The 16,077-nt window shown below is 59.8% G+C and overlaps 1 protein-coding gene across 6 annotated transcripts; it reads right to left on the bottom strand.

The window, feature by feature from the left end:
* Window positions 1-516: 516 nt before the first annotated feature.
* GTF3C5 (general transcription factor IIIC subunit 5) lies at window positions 517-15,474 on the bottom strand. Of its 6 annotated transcripts, none has more exons than XM_033858960.2 (11): window positions 15,126-15,471; window positions 12,772-12,991; window positions 11,334-11,532; window positions 7,283-7,478; window positions 6,075-6,179; window positions 4,728-4,842; window positions 4,231-4,311; window positions 3,948-4,045; window positions 2,869-2,951; window positions 2,044-2,186; window positions 517-1,252 (listed from the first exon to the last, which is right to left on the bottom strand). In XM_033858960.2, the coding sequence occupies exons 1-11, from the start codon at window positions 15,270-15,272 to the stop codon at window positions 972-974; spliced, it is 1,668 nt and encodes a 555-aa protein (XP_033714851.1). In that variant the 5' UTR covers window positions 15,273-15,471; the 3' UTR covers window positions 517-971. The 6 variants fall into 6 exon arrangements, 4 of the variants coding, with proteins under 4 accessions (XP_033714851.1, XP_033714852.1, XP_073662856.1 ...); XM_033858961.2 differs by having other exon boundaries at window positions 517-1,147; XR_012332747.1 differs by having other exon boundaries at window positions 1,009-1,147; window positions 2,865-2,951; window positions 15,126-15,474.
* Window positions 15,475-16,077: the final 603 nt, after the last annotated feature.

Below are 16,077 nucleotides of genomic sequence, written 5' to 3'. Positions count from 1 at the left end.
GGCCGACTGTGAGCCACTGGGGTTTCTGACCTGTCGTGGGAGGGGGCTTCCGTCTGACTTTGGAACTTGTGGTCACACTCTGCGGCCCAGCCTGCCGGCTGAGGAAGTAGGTGATGGGCTCATCTCTGGCTCAGGCAGTGTGTGGGGGGGTACTCCCCGGGGAGGGCAGGTTCAGCCCCACCAGGGACCCTGCAATCCCTGGAAACCTCTGGTTTCACACCAGGCAGCCCTGAGACAGGGTCTGTCTCCCGTGAGCCTCTCGAGAACACATCCACTTGGAACAGGAAGGGATGAATGTGAGGCTGTAGGGCCCCCCGGGCTGCAGTTACTTCTGGCTGCTCTCACCTGGCCCACCTGTCGAGGGGCATCAGGCCTGTTCTCAACCATCCCGGCATCACCCACCACGAGGTCACTGAATGAACGACTGAAGGGACAAACGACGTCCAGCAGGGAGCCCAAGCCCAGAGGCAAGAGGAAACCCCTCTCTGGCTGACATCCCCACTGAGACACCAAGGCTCCTTGGGAAAATGTGTTTAATACGGACAATTCCAGCTGGGCCTGCCCTTTGCCAGGTTACCCCAAACGGATGGGGTCCAGACACGATGGCAGACTTCACCGCCTGTGACCACGGACCAGGCTCCTCGCCCCGTCCTTTTGCCTCAGCAGCAGCCAGGGCCGGCCCTCCCCCGCTGCACCATCTGCACCTCCAGCGCTTGCTGGTCTCGGCCAGAGGGAGGTGCTGGGCGCTGGCTCAGCCCGAGGGACACCGGGCTGGCTCGCGGCTGTGCAAAGTCGGGGCACCACCTTCGGGATGGCCCCGGGCACCCAGGGTCGGCTGTACCCGGCTGCTTTCCTCAGCAGGGCCGCCTGGGGACATTCTGGCTTCTGTGGGCAGCAGCAGGGGACCCCGGCTTGTCCTGGGTCCCTCATCAGGCCTGGTCGGGGGGCCCAGCCTGGAGCCCAGGGCTGCATCACACGTAGTCCAGAATTTCCGTCTCCATCTCGTTCTCACTCCCGTCCGACGGCTTGAAGTCGTCCTCATCGTCCTCGTCGTCCTCGTCCTCCGCGTCCTCTGCTTCCTCGTCCCCAGATCCGCAGGTCAGCTGTTCTTTCCCGTCGTCAGCTTTGGCTGGGCTGGAGAAGAGAGCTGGGCCAAAAGACAGGCCGTGTGTGTCCCGTCGTTGGCTCCTGGGCGCACCCACACCAGCTGTCGCTGGTCTCAGCCAGAGGCCCTCGGCTCCTGGGGGCCTGTCTACAAATACGGGTGTCTGGGCTCAAGCTCTAGAGAAGCTGCTTTGGGAAGCAGGACGGCTGGGGGACCTGGGACTCCAGTTGAAAAAGCACTTCAAGGAACACTGAGGCCAAGGGCCTTGGAAACCTCTTCCCCGGAGGAGCCTCGGGCAGCTCATGGGTCCCGTGGACTCCCCAGGAGTGTGCAGGGCTCTGTGTCAGTGCTTTTCTCAACTGGACTCTCAGAGGGGGGCTGTGTCCTAAAGGAGGCTGAGAACCCCTACTCCCATCAGCTCCACAGGGGCTGGTGTGTCTGGGACGCCCCCTCCCCGAGCCTGGGAGGAACCCCCGAGAGGGGCCCTTTCGCTTGCTCTCCCCCAGCCCCATCAGACCTGCAGTGCAGCAAGGGCTCACTCCCCTTGCTCACACCCCGTGCAGAGATGCTCATCCTGGGGAGGGGCAGGCAGTGCCGGGCGACAGGAGCCCAGGCCCCGCCGTCCCTGCCCTCCCAGGGGAGACAGGAGCAACGTGCCCACACGTGGCCAGAGGATGTAGGGTGACGTCAGGGCATAAAGCGGCGGCCCCCCTGGCAGCACTGGCCCTGTTCCAGCCCCACCCCTCTGGGCCCGTCTCCTGCCTTCAACCCCCAGGGCTGAGCCCTGTCTCCAAAGGCCCCCCTCCCACCACTGTCAGGGCAAGAGGCTCCCACCTGGGTGCAATTTCTTGGGGAGCAGGTCCACTAGGGACACTTGCTTGGGCCCCAGAGGGGGCCCCAGAGCACCCAGGGTGTCCCTTCACCCCGAGCACTCTCACCAGGCCTCTTGGAGCGGATGGTGTGCCGGATCATGAGGGACATCATGTCCCTCAGGTCATCACTGGTCTTGGGGAGGCACCAGCCGTCCCGCTCTGTGCAGAGACTTTCAGCCCCGTCATTGCGGTGTATGATCTTCTGCAGCCTGGGCGTTGGGAGACAGAGTTCCGGGGTGGGGTCTCTGCTCACAGGGCCAGGAAGCGGTTTTGGCAGAGCTGGGGTCGTGCTCAGAAAAACAGCACTCAGAGCGCCACCCCGAGGGAGGAGCTCGGTCACGAAGGGCGTCAAGAAAGCGGTCCACCCCCAGCTGGGGCCCCGACCCCCACCCTGCACACGAGGCGGGCGTGTGCCGCGGCCCACTTGCCTGGCGAGAGCCTGAGCGTTCACCAGGTTCCAGGCTGGGTTTAACACGCTCCCGCCTCCTCCCACCCCAGCACCCCTCCCCCAGGTTTTTAAACATCACTAGGAACAACTGGCTTAAAGGTTTCTGGGATTCTGATCAACTCCAGGGCCTGGGGACCGTGTCAGGAACCCCCATGCGGGCGGAGGAGGAGGAAGGCAAAGACCCCGGCCCAGCGCTGTGCTCTGCGCGCAGCACAGCCGGCTGCTCAGAGGTGCGGCCCGAGGCGCACCCGGGAAGCCACTCCTGAGGGCCGCGCGAGCCCGGGCAGAGGACTCCCAGGCGGCCGGCCTTCTCGCTGAGAGATGAAGGCTGACGTGAAGTGGAAGAGTCGCAGGAAACACCTCGGTCCCCGGCTGGTTTCTCTGCACTGACCCTGAGTCCCACGGTCCCCACCTCGGCGTCTCAGGGCCCCGCACGTACGTACTCGTCCACGTTCAAGTCGCAAAACTGGTAGAACATCTGTCGGTACGGTGGCAAGGCCCCCTCCCGGAAGATGTAGACCGAGTCCTGGCAAAGGAGGGCAGAGACAGCAAGGTCGGAGGGAGCGTCCCTGGGGGCGGGCGGCGCAGGAGAGCCCCATGCCGTGGCTCCCACGGGGCCTCTCCCAGGGCGGCTGCCGATCCTGCTCCCAGGACCTGGCAGGCCTGGCTCTTCTCCCTGGACTCAGGCGAGGCAGATGGGCCACAGGCCGGGGAGCCGGTGTGCAGAAAACGAGCCGCAACTCCCCAGGCGTCGAGGGGTGGTCGAAGCAGCCAGGCCCTCCCTTGGGCCCTGGGACCGTGAGCCGCCGGGGGCCGGGGCTGGGCTCTGCCTCGGAGCCTCCCTGCAGGGCCCTCCGCACGTCTCTCTTCCACTGCTCGGTCATCTTAGGCGGCCCTGCAGGCCAGTTCCAGAGGTGGGGATAAAGGCCTAAGACAAGAGTCCTGGAGGAGGACGGTTGCTCTGGCGAGGGTCCGGGCCCTCCCTGAGGAGTGGAGACCTGACGCTGCTGGGAGACAGCCGCCCCAACCCCTCTACGAGGCAAGTGACTCCAGGGAGGGGGCCACCCTGCCGGCCTCCCCCTCCCAGCCTGGAGCAGCTCACGTCGGCCAGGCACGGGAAGGGCCCCGGGAGTCGCCGCCCCTGCTGCGCGCCTGTGCTAACGAGAGCCTGAGCCTGTGAGGGCGGTCCGCGGCCGGCCCGCGGCCAGGGTGCAGACGGTCTGCTCTGGCTTCAGGCCCACAGCGCCTGAGGCTCACCAGCCCCGTGGCTGCCACACGGGGCTGCTGGCATCTGAGCCCCTCCCTGAGACGTACCCAGGTGGTCCTAGCACCCACGCCCAGAGGCTGTCCCGGGAGGTGGGAGTCACGTAAAGGCACAGGGAGGGCAGAGCGGCCTCAGTCGGAGCCCCTCCTGGCGTCACAGGCGGGGCTGGGGGCTGTGTGAGGGGTCCTGGGCCTGCCCGAGGGAGGGGCCGCCGCCCCCCGTGCCCTCACCCAGGAGGGCAGCTCAGGGGACACCCACCTTGAGCTTGTACTTGTTGGAGGCCAACTTGCGTGCACTGGCCGACCCCGAGGGACCCAGGCCCTGCTTCAGGTCTTGCATGGTGACGAGCTGGCTGCCTGCGAGGGGACCACGGCAGGGCTTTGGAATACAGGGGTGTGTGTTTCTCCCGCCCCCCCCTCCCCGGGGTGCGCGGGCCAGCAGTGCCCTGGAGTGACCTCCTCGGGAAGCCCCTTCCCATCCCGCCGTCCGGACGCCCATCTTCCCCAGCGCCTGATCCGCAGAGGGAGCCTGAGCCCCTTACTCGTTTTTTTGACGGTGATGGGGAGGCTGTAGTTGTAGGTGCTGCGCTTGGCCTTGACGGGCATGTCGCTTGGGGCGTAACCTGCCGGAGGGGGGCGTGCATCAGCTGGGGTGGGCACAGAGCCCCTTCTGGCAGCCACAGGCACACCGGGGTTCCCTGGGGCGGCTCCTGAGAAGGGGACTCAGGCCCCCCGCTGGAGTGACAGGAGCCGCCGCGTCCTGGTGCTTTGTGTGCGGGGGGGTCACCGCGGGCCGGGGACAGGAGACTGACGGGACGCCTGGCCTGCACCACAGGAGCTGTAAGGAGCCACTAGAGCATCACCACAGGAGCCAGGACGAGAGCTCGGGTCCTCGTGTCTGCGCTATTCTGTCCCTAACAGTCCCACCAAGGGGGGAATATATCCTCTCCACGTGGATATATTCGTATTACAGAAGAGAGTGCTGGAAACAGAAAGCGATAAAGGGAAAAGGAAAGCAAGGGTTTCGGTAATTGTTTACCGTATTTCATTCCACAACGGATTCGGAAGTCAAGGACTTGATAAATCTTGGCGTCTGGGTGTTTTCGGGGGTCGTACCCGAATCGAATCCAGAGGCTTCTCCAGGGGCCTGTTATCTGGAGACAGAAAGGGCGGGAGTGCGAAGGGTGGTCACGGCCGATCCCCGGCCCCCCTGAGTTGCAGGCCCAGGTGGCTGCCCACATGGGGCAGCACCACACGCCCACGAGGTGGGGACAGGCTCTGGAACCCTGCCCCCCAGCTCGCACGTGTGGCTCGGTCACCTCGGGTAGGTCACTTGGCCTTTCCAAGCCTTGGTCTTCCAGTCAGATGGCGTCTTGGTGAGGATTAAATGAGACGGTGCCCCTGAAGCCCTCACCGCAGTGCCCGGCACAGAGAAAGAGCTCAAGAACTGTCACAACTGTGCTAATGGATGGAGGCACTGTCCCCAAACAGTGCTCCCGAGGTCCTTGTGTCCAGAAAGCCAATGCTGAAAGGCAGGCAGCAGCTTTGTGATGTCGGGTCTAAGCCCAGGAGGGATGAGCCCGTCTCATGCCCCCCACCTCCTGGCCATCACAGTCACGGTCACGTTGTCCATCTGCCTCCCCAGGCCCCAGGTTGGACCCTTGGCTGGCAGGAGCTCTTCCTCACAGCACCTTGGGGAATCTCAGTGACGACAGCCCCATCTCCATCCCTCCTGGACTGAGTCCAAGGCGCATGTGACCCCCACTGAACGCCCCTCAACCGAGGAAGAATGCGTGAAGGCAGGTGGCACTGTGGTTAGGGGCCCAGGCGCTGCAGCCAAACAGGCCGGGGTCCCCAGGGGGCTCTGCCACTCCCTGGCTGTAGGATCTTGGCCCATCAAGTCGCCAATCTGAGCCGAGCCTCTTCATCAGAGGTCCAAACCCTGCCGCCATGCCCCACGGAAGAAGAAAGGATGCTATGCACATAGCACTTAACCCAGGGCCTGGTCCTTAGAACGCTCTCCATACAAGGCCATTAAAAAATGTATGATCCCTGGTTTCCCTGGTGGCGCAGTGGTTGAGAGTCCGCCTGCTGATGCAGGGGACGCGGGTTCGTGCCCCGGTCCGGGAAGATCCCACATGCCGCGGAGTGGCTGGGCCTGTGAGCCATGGCCGCTGACCCTGTGTGTCTGGAGCCTGTGCTCCGCAACACGAGAGGCCACAGCAGGGAGAGGCCCGCGTACCACAAAAAACAAAGTATAATCCCTTTAAGAAGCCATCCTCCAGCTGCTGGGACAGGGCCGCCTGCCCTTGCTGGGGCTCTGAGGCACGTCAGGGATCAGGACAGCGCAGGTGGGAAGCGCGGTGGGTGGTGGGTGGGCACTCACCATGTAATAGGCCATGAAGGGCAGCAAGACCTTGAGCTTGTCGGGGTGGACGCTGATGTTGGCCTTGACAGCGTTACGTGACCAGATGGGGCGGATTTCAAACAGCTGGAGGGTCAAGGCAGAGGCTGAGAAGAGCACCCACAGCTTCCCCGCCTGCCCCAGGCTCCCTGCACGGTCTGGCCCCAGAGGACCTTCCTGAGAGGAGTGGGGGTGGGGGGAGCAGGGGCCAGGCAGGTGGGGAGGGGCCTCTGCGCACGCCCACTCGTCCCGCCCTGAGAAGCGCCCTGCTCGCCCAGCACGTGTCAAGTGCGGTTGCAGGGCCTGGGGGTCCGGAAATGACCATGAAAGACGCTGTCCCTGTCCTTAGGCGGCTCAAAGGGCAGCGGGGAGGCAGAGGACCAAAGGAGCCAGAGCAGGGCCAGGAGGGGGACGGGCCGGAGCTCTGGGCCCCTGAGCAGCCCCAGAGGGCAGGGGCCTGAGCCGGGATGTGACGAAGGCCGCAGGGGACGGCCCACCCCCTCCCAGTGGGAGGGCTGTGAAGGGCCAGTGGGGCTGGAGTGGGAGGGCCAGGGTGGGAGCGGCCCCGAGCCAGGTGGGAGATTGGGCTGTGTCCTGATGACAACGAGGGGCCTTGGAGAGTGGCCCCCACTTCCCCCCGACCTAGCGACTGCTAGAAACATAACAAGGTGTCCACCACTTAAGAAATAACATCCCACCCCACCCCCGTCCCGCACCAAGGGGACAGTCAAGTTCAACAGGGGCAGGGGCAAGGGTCGGTCAGCAGTGATGTGCTGAGAACCTACTGTCCACACCTGTGGCGACACAAGGACCAGAGTCCCCTGGCCTGGGTCTCCCAGAACCTGCAAGCCAGCGGGTAAGGCAGAAGGCCGCCTCCGCCCAGGGCCCCCGTCCAGCCCGGCTCTAACGGGGAGGAAGCACCGGGCCTGGTGCACACCAGGTGCCCCATCTGGTGTGTTGCAGCCAAGGGCTGGATGAACAGAGCTTCCGGAATCCCGGAGCTCCACGCCGAGGTCACATGTGGACAACGTTTACCATCCCAGAGGGACCTCTTATGAGTTTTGAGGAGCACTTTGAACTCTGGGAGGGCAGGGCTTACGCTGGCATAGCTTTAGATGCCACAGCTGGAGGCGAGGAGTTCCCAAGACAAGGTGCGGCCAGGGAAGGTGTGGCCGGGGGGCCGGGCTCACCTGCCTCAGCTCCTCCTCCACCTTGTGGTCCACGGGGTTGGTGCACACCTTCCTCCAGGTCTGGGCCGCAGCCTCTAGCGGCTGCTCGGGGGCCTCATCCCCCTCGAAGTTGACAAAGATGGCATTGTGAGGGCGCCGGGCCCTGCTCAGGCCGATCAGGTTCTCCCCGGAGATGGAGGGGTTGTTGTAGCCTTCCCTAGGAGCAGAGAGCTGCTGAGGGCGGGAGCGCCAGGCGTGGGCCCGCTGGACACGGGCAGCCCACGTGTGGGTGCGTTTCCCTGGAATCTGGGTGAGAAGCGGGTCTCAGCCCCGGCCACTGAAGGCAGGCGCCTGTGTTCTCAGGCTGATGACCAGGAGAAGAAGGGGGAGCGAGTCCGAGTCAGCTCAGAGAGGCTGGGGTGTGGGGAAGGGCCCCTGCCGTGAGGCTGGTGGCCTCACGACTGCATCGCGCCGTGCACGGCACCGTCCAGCCAGTGAAAAGCTGGAAACAGCCCAGATGCCCATCAGGGCAGGGACAGTGGAATCAGCTGAGGCGCGGGCGGCCACACGGGAACCACCAATCAGCTGTCAGAGCGCAGCTGTGCTTACTGACGCCCACAAGTCACTCATCTAACCCTCGAAACAATCCTACGAGGAAGGACCCATTTCCCATGAAGTCACTGAGGCCACAGGCGTTGGAAACCTGCCTTGAGCCAGAGCTCGAGGTGATGGAGCTGGGACTTGAGCCCAGGGAGGCTGGCGGGGCCGCTAACCTCCGTCCTGCTCGGAAGCATCTCAACGGTACCGCGGTGAAGGGAGGACGTATACTACCAGACGCTCTCGTCACAGAGGCTAAAAGAAGAGCTCTGGGGACCTCCCTGGAGGTCCAGTGGTTAGGACTGCGAGCTTCCACTGCAAGGGGCCTGGGTTCGACCCCTGGTCAGGGACCTAAGAGCCATCCTGCAAGCCGCACAGTGCGGCCAAAAACAAAAGGGGGGGGATGGGGCTCTGCCACCAGCTGTTAGCACAGAACACACAGGGTCAACGATTCCTAGGGGGCTCAGAGAGCTTCCCTCTGAGGTGGGACATCAGGAACATCACAGCTTCGCTAAAGCAGGGGGAACAGTACAAGGAGCCCCCATAAGCCCACCATCCGCTTCCACAACTGCCGTCACAGGGCCCATTTCACGCCATCCGGGCCCCACCCCAAACCCACTCAATTATTTTGCAGTGCATTTCAGAGTATGTCCTGGATGTCACACAGGTGATTAATACCTTTTAAATTTGTTTCCATTTTACCGTAATTTTCTACATGAGTACATACCATCTGCATATTTATAAAGAACAACAAAGTGATTTTTCACATTGGGAAACAAAATTACAAAGACGGGATCAAATCTGTGCCTTTTTTAAGCAACATGACTCCATTTGAAACCATCCTGAACACTGTCCTGTTTTCCAAGACAACTCCCCGAGGCCCCAGACACCCCCGAAGAAAAAAGAAAGCCCCGGCCACTCCCTCTGGGCCAGGCAGCAGCAGGGCGCAGGCCGCCTGCCCTCCCCCCTCAAGTGCCTCGAGGAGGGGGGACCCCCGTCAGGCCAGCGTCCCAGCCTGTCCTCTGCCCACTGGCCATATAGGAAGCTCAGCCCCCCTGGACCCAGGAAGGCCAGCAAGGCGGGGGCCAGGCCTCCTCTGCCAGTCCTTGGTACCCATGAGGGCCATCAGAGCAGAAAAATCGATGGCAGCCCTGGGAGAAAAGGCAGGTTCCTTCCACGCACTGGAAAATCAATAAACGACATGGGAGAAAAACAGGGCCTGTGGGTTCAAGGGCAGCCGGCCCTCCACCCCTGTCCCCCTCCCAGAGGCTGGGAGACAGCTGTTTGCAGGCCCTACAGGACGGAGCAGTGACTCTGACGCTGCCATCCAGCATCAGGGCCGCCAATGCGGGGCGGGGGACGGGTGTCTCTAGTTCCTTCTTCTACATGTTTTTGTTTCTGACTGTAGAGTAAAATGCTTGTGGGGGAAAAATAAGTTTCAAATTTCAGAAACATGTACATTTAAAACATTTGAAACTCTCATAATGAGTATAACATACGCACAGAAAACTGCACACACTAGGGTTTTCAGCAGGGAGGGAATGGACCCGATTCCTTGCAGTTATACATTTCTATAATGTCTGGTCTTTTCTAACAAGCACAATTTACTCCTGCAATCAGAAAAAGGATGGCGGGGGGTGGCATTATGGACTCAACTGGCCTGAGAGACATCGACCCTTGTCTGGCTCTCGACTTACTTTTGAGGCAATGGGGAAACGGAGCGAGGACTGGGCCCTGGATGACGTGAAGGACACTGTTAACGTTTGCTCGTTCTGATGACAGCACTATGGCTAAGTTAAAATAAACCAAGTCCTTCCCAGTTAGAGACACACACTTGTTTCTGGAGGACGCGCTATGATGCTGGGGGTGGAGGTGGTGGGGAGGTGAAACCAGCAGCAGAAAGTTGAGGCTGGTGACGTAGGTGGGCGTCCATCACACACTCCTCTCTCCTTTCGGAACTCCCCAGAATATATTTTTTAAAGGAAGGGGACAACACATCTTTCTCCTTAGCATAAAATCTAAGCTCCTTTCTGTGGTCCGTGGGACCCTCACCCCACCCCTCTCTCGGCTCTCTGCGCTTCGGGGGCAACACCCCCGACTGTGCCTTTGCATGTGCCAGCCCCCTGGTCTGGAACGTTCTCCCCGGATCTTCACCTGCCCGGCTCTGTCATCACACAGGTCTGTTTCAAAGTTCAGCTCCCCCGAGGACCCTCCCGCACCCCACTCACTGTGCATGACAGCCCACTCCCCACTTATCTCCTTTAAGACACACACCTGCCCGCAGGCTCCCACCGCCCGCTCATCCTTCACTGGGGCTCCACCGGCTCCCCAGCCCCCGGCCCTGCACGGAGCCGCCTGTCGCGTCCCCACTGACACTGGCTCCAAGGGGAGCCCTGGGCCCCGACAGGCGGTCAGTACTCGTTGATGGAAATACTTGATGAGGGAAGAGAAGCTTCTCGCCCTCCCGCCGCTCTGCAGATAACTGCTCTGGGCCCAAACTTCCCCGTCTTTCCAGGCTTCCATTATCACCCAGTTTACTTTCATAGCACAGAGTCTGCTCTAACACCTGCTTTTCCTAGAGCAAGCTTTCTGGACACGAGCCTTGTTGGCCCATGGAGCCCGCTTTCTTAACGGCTGTGCGGTCTTCCTTGGCACAGACAGGCCGTCGTTTAATTAACTACATCATCCCTATTAGTGGACTGATCGCTCACTTATCCACTTTATCAAACTCTGCCCGGCACTCAGTGTTCTGAGTATTTCCAAAAGCCTCAGTCATTCGGCCCTCTAACGACGCCGAGAAGTGAGTACTGTTACTATTATCATCACCCCTGTTACAGGCGGGGAGGCTGGCGCGGGAGGTCGGGGCTCACCTGCCCGGCCTGTGATGAGGGATCACAGGTCCAGGACCTGAACGCGGGCCCCCCCCACCCGGGCTCTCTCGCCACACCAGGCCCGCTCAGCTCCTTGCGACTGCCCACAACCAGCCAGAAAACGCTCTTGTCAGTGTACCTTTGGGCACAGAGGCGACAGTCACTGTGGGATAAATTCCTACAGGCCGCCTGGTCGTCAGGAAAGAACATTTAAAACTGTAATAGATTCTGCCAGGTTGCTCTCTAAAACATATCGACCTCATTCCCAGGGCTGCTGCGGCAGGGGTGTCTGTCTCTCCACACCTCAAGGTACACGCTTTTGGGGAGGGGTCTAAGTCCAAAGGCAACATCCTGACTCACACTCTGTGGTGTGAGGACAGCCCTGAGCAAGGCCTCCGGGTGGGGCGCGCGGACCCGGGCTGGTTCCTGACACCCCTGGTCAGGGCCCCTGGTCACCAGCTGCTCTGTTGCTGGGGCCACGGGCCTGAGTAAAGCCGGCCACCCTGGCCGCCTGACCCGCGAGTGGAAGAGTCCAGCCCTCTGAGCGCAGGGCCCTTGCCCTGAGCCCCGATGCTGCGGGGCGGCGGCCACAGGGAGGTACTTACCGGTGCTGTGTCTCTGGGCGGTAGGAGTAGTCCACCGGGGTGTCCAGCCTGGAGAAGATGGGCGGGGGGATGTAGAGCGGCAGCTCCTGGTGGAAGAAATTCTCCTTCTCGGGCTTGACCATGAGCACCTTGCTGTACATGGACATGTGCCTGCCACCCGCCTCCGTGTGCACGGCCAGGTACTGGAAGTCGGACATTCCTGGGAAGAGAGGTAGACAGATGGCGGACACACTAGCGCACCCGCCCAGGCACTGGCAGCTGCCACGCACCAGCACCCGCGTCTCCTCGGGTGCGCTGAGCGGGCCTCGCAGGGGAGGCTGCCGGAGCCAAAACAATATGTCCGAGTCGCTTCTGGGAACAGCCCAGTCGCCTGGATAAATACTACTTTGGGGGGTCGGGGAGTTACCTGATATGTGAGGATAAAGTCTAGGCCAGTGCTGCTTAGACTGTACCGTGCACGTGACTCACCAGGGGTCTTGCTAAATGCAGATGCTGAGGTGCTGCATTTCTAACAAGCTCCCAGGTGAGGCCCATGCTGCTGGTCTGGGACACACACTGAGTGGTGACGTACCGGCTCAATTAGAGAGAGAAAGAAACGGATCACTTGGGAAGCCTCGTCCCGGGACGGACGGCCCTCTTTGGTGAATACCACTTTCCACCAGAATGACGGACGTTCCAAATGCCCCACTTGTGGGATCCCAGGCCCTGTTTTAGTTTCTTTACACTTTCTATCGCCCTCTTCCTTTTTAGTCTTTATTCTCTTCAGTTTCTATCTTAGAACTGCAGCTGCAACTATAGATACTCTTGAGGCTTGTTAGTAATTTGCCAAGTACCATACGTGTGTGCAAACCGGCACACGGGCATCGTCTCTCTGAATTTCCACGAGGGTCTGAGGAACTCCGGGCTCCCACTGCACGGACAGGGAGACCGAGGGAGGCTGAGGCAGGCACAACTCCCCCTCTCCACCCCACGCCTTAGCACCTCCTCCCAGGGGTTCCCTGTGGGGAGCAAACTCGATTGAGGACCCCACAGGAGACATCCAGCTGGCTGAGAGTTCAAAGGACATAAGGTCCCAAGGGGCTGAGGTGACCTGGGGAGGCTTCAGAGGGTCGGCAAGACCAGCAGCAGTAAAAACCAAGAAGCTCCCCAAACACGAGGGCGGGGGTGGGGCTGAAAACTGGAGGCCTGTGGACCAGTTTAACTTGGCCCCGTAAAGCGGCTTTAACAATGCGATTTCTCAGAGAATTCCAGCTTCTCTTAAGAACGCAGAAAACCGAGCAGCAACGAGCAGGGCCTCCTGGACAGGGCCTGCGCTCTGCCACCCCCCTCACGCCTGGGCATATCCGGGCCCCCTTCACCGTGTGGATGACCCATGCAGCTCCTGCAGGCACGAGGCCCCGAAATAACCCAGTGTGGTAAGAATGCATTTTGCAGTTACCTTGAAATTTGTAAACGGTGGAGACGATGCCAAGGCTCTCTATGTCGAACGTGACCTTGGGGTGAGCCTCAGGCCCCGGCGCCCCCCTCTGCCGCCTCATCTTCCTCTTGATCCGGAGCAGCAGGCTGCTGGTACTGAAGCGGTTGGCACACACGGGGTGGCAGTAGGGGTCCTTGGGCCGGAAGTACAGCTCCAGCCTCTTAGTGGGGTCTGCATAGATCTGCGGGAGGTCAAAGGAGACAGAGTGAAGCAGGGGGCAGCAAAGCAGCCGGCAGCTCCTCCCTCAGTGAAAGCCTGACGGCAACCCAGGTGGCCAGGGAAGGGCCAGGAGGATTTTTCCGTTTCGTTCTGAGCTTTTAATTCCCGAAAGACTCATTTTTCAAACCCAAGTATCTTAGCTTTTATCTGGTAGGGAAAATGAAGACAGTCTCTTCCTTCTAAGAGGTTGTAAAGTTGGAGACAGTAACTGTCAGTTAAGTAAAGCCATTGTCTCTCGAGTGACAGGTCAGTGCGGGTAACCACCTACTCTTCTGGGAGCACTTCACGGAGGTGTCACCCCCGTGTCTGCCGTGGAGAGCCTGGGTGGGAGTTGAATGACTTGTCCAGGGCTTCTTCTCTAGGAACTACCCACCCCAAAGGGTCCTGGCATTCACCCTCATATATACAAAAGTTTCGAGGTCCAAAGGAGATGAAATCAACAAATAACAAGCACTTTGGCCCTGACTAGTGTGACTCATCTTTCCATGCCTTGGTTCCTTCTCCTTAAAATGGACATAATAACAGTACCTACTCATCAGACTGTTACAATGATTAAATGGAAATATATGTAAAGCACTTAGCCTGACACCTAAATCATGGTAATGTGTCATCGATATAGGAATGCTTGTCCCACATTGGGTAGGAGGGACACGGTGTCAGCTGTGAGCGTGTGGCACCAACAATGTTAACCAGGCCAAGGTCATCTGCTTGCTGGTCTGCTGGCTCCCCAACACCCAGGACACAACCTGGCCCTTAGCAGGTGCTCAGGAAGCATCTAGGGAAAGCAAGTTAAAAAGAGCCCCTATTGTCAGGAAACAGGTCTCTGAGACTGCTGTGCTGGGAATGACCCCAGATGTGGGGCTGGCACAGAGGAGGTGCACAAGAAACAGGAATGGAACGAGTGAATGACCAGTCTCTTCCCAAAGGGGTCCCACTGTAACTGTGTCCAGACATCCCTGGCGTTAGCAGGAGTAAGGGTCCTGGTCAATGCCGCCGTAAAGTAAGTCAGGATAAAAGAAGAAAACATGACTGACTGGGCCTCTACTGGCCTCCTGTGCTTAATGACAGGTTCAAGGTTTTTCAGTATTCATAAAGGATGAGGAAGCAGAATTAAGAGTTCAGACTTCAGAGGGAGATGTGCATGCGTTCAAATTCCCACTGTACCATGTAGGAGCCTGTCTGACCCAACCTTTCTTCCTGTGTCTTTATCAGAAAAATGGGAACAATAATGGTGCCTAACTCACTAGATTGTCGTGAAGATTCAATCATGCATTTGACGAGTATTTTAGAAGCAGGCACAGTCATGGATATTAGGACCACGGGAGGTCCCGTTCTCATACAGTTTACAGCCTCAGAGCCAAAGGTCCAGGACAGACAATAAACACATTAAAACATAATTTCAGGTTGCAATTAGAGGTTAGCTGCTAGCAGCCACTTTAGTAAGGGCAGTCGAGGAAGGACTCTCTAAAGAAGAGACACTTCAAGATCTGGTGCGTGGAAGTCACTTACATAGAGCTTTGCACAAGGTAAGAATTCATCCCAGCTCCACTGTTTGCTGGGTGAACTTGAACAAGCTGATTCGGTTTCCTTGTAAAATTGGGACAATGACAGTTCCTACCTGGCAGGGTTCTAATGCGAATTGAATGTAAGTAAAGCACCTAGAAATGTAGCTGGTACAGAATAAATTGTTAGCTATTACTACTTTTAACACTAATAACATAATCCTTCCTCCCCCCCTCATTGTAGGTCAACGGTTCTTAATCTCCCCATACCTCAGTTTTCTGCTCTGTGAAATGAGGATGTGGCAGCCCAGCACATCCTGGGGAGCGGGGGGGGGGGGGGGTCGGTGCAACTGAGCTCTTTTCATGGCAGTAATGATGGGATGGAATGGACACCCTCTCCCCTCTGATCCCAGCGCTAAACTAACTTCCACGCCCGGCGGGTCTTGAAGCAAATCCCCGCCCACTGGCCGCTCCAGAGCCGACCTCGAGCTCCGTTGCCAAGGAAACCTCACATCCCTGGGTAGTCCCGCCCCTCGGCCGTAGTCAAACGACTCAGACCTCCCCTGTGGTCCCCGGAGACTCCCCGCTCCTCACCCGGGAGACGCCTTCCTCGCCGCCCAGGGTCTGCAGCATCTTGGACACGTCGCGCACCACGCCCGGGTACTCCACACACACTATGTGCCGCTCGCGCCGCAGCTCCACGGGGACGGCGACCCCCGGACCCCAGTCTGCCGCCGCCATTCTGCCAGTCTCGTCGGGCCCGCCGCGGGCCGTCCCTCCCCAAGCTCCTAGAGGCCTAGCCTGATCTGTTCCGCTAAGGAATCGTTCCGGGCTTCCTCCCCGCTCGCGTTTGTCTAAATCCCTGAGTTCCGCGAGCCTCGAAGGCCTCTGGGAGCACACCGCCGAGGTGAGGCCCCGAGGCTCGGGGTAAACGACAGCCCGTCCCTCAACTTCGTGTTTAAAACGAGGAGGGTTGGAACTCGAGGGGCGGGGTAGGGACCTGTCTCTTCCACCAACCCGCGAGGGACCTGGAGGCTTGTAAGACACGCCCACTCTTTTAGCCAATGAGAACCCGAGAGACACGCCGAACTTTTTAGCCAATGAAGAGTCAGAAGGAAGCGAAGTTTCAGCCCCCTCCTTCCGCCTGCATAGGTTTTTTAGTCAATAATGAACCAGGACTAGGCCGGGTCTCCTCCCCTTCCTCGGATCCCACCCAATGACAGCTCGAGGGCGGGCTCGAGGTAGACTTCCGGCCTGTCTTCTTGCGTGCCGAGGTCCCAGAAGTGGTATCCTGACGCCGGGTCCGCCGGAGCGGTTTCTTGGGGGCTCGGCCCCCCACTCCTACTGGCCGCCCCAGAACGGAGGCCAGGAGGAGTTTAATCTGGAAATGGGGAGCGCAAGGGAATTTCACTTTGAATCTTTTTTTTTTTTTTTTTTTTGGCCACGCCGCGGGCTATGCGGGATCTCAGTTCCCCGACCTGAGATTGAACCCCCCGCAGCTGGGCAGCGAAAGCCCGGAATCCTACCCACTAGACGATCAGGGAAC

The sequence above is a fragment of the Tursiops truncatus genome, chromosome 6 (genome assembly GCF_011762595.2).
Source record: "Tursiops truncatus isolate mTurTru1 chromosome 6, mTurTru1.mat.Y, whole genome shotgun sequence".
Lineage (NCBI taxonomy): Eukaryota > Metazoa > Chordata > Mammalia > Artiodactyla > Delphinidae > Tursiops > Tursiops truncatus.
This window is presented reverse-complemented; position numbering and strand designations above follow the sequence as displayed.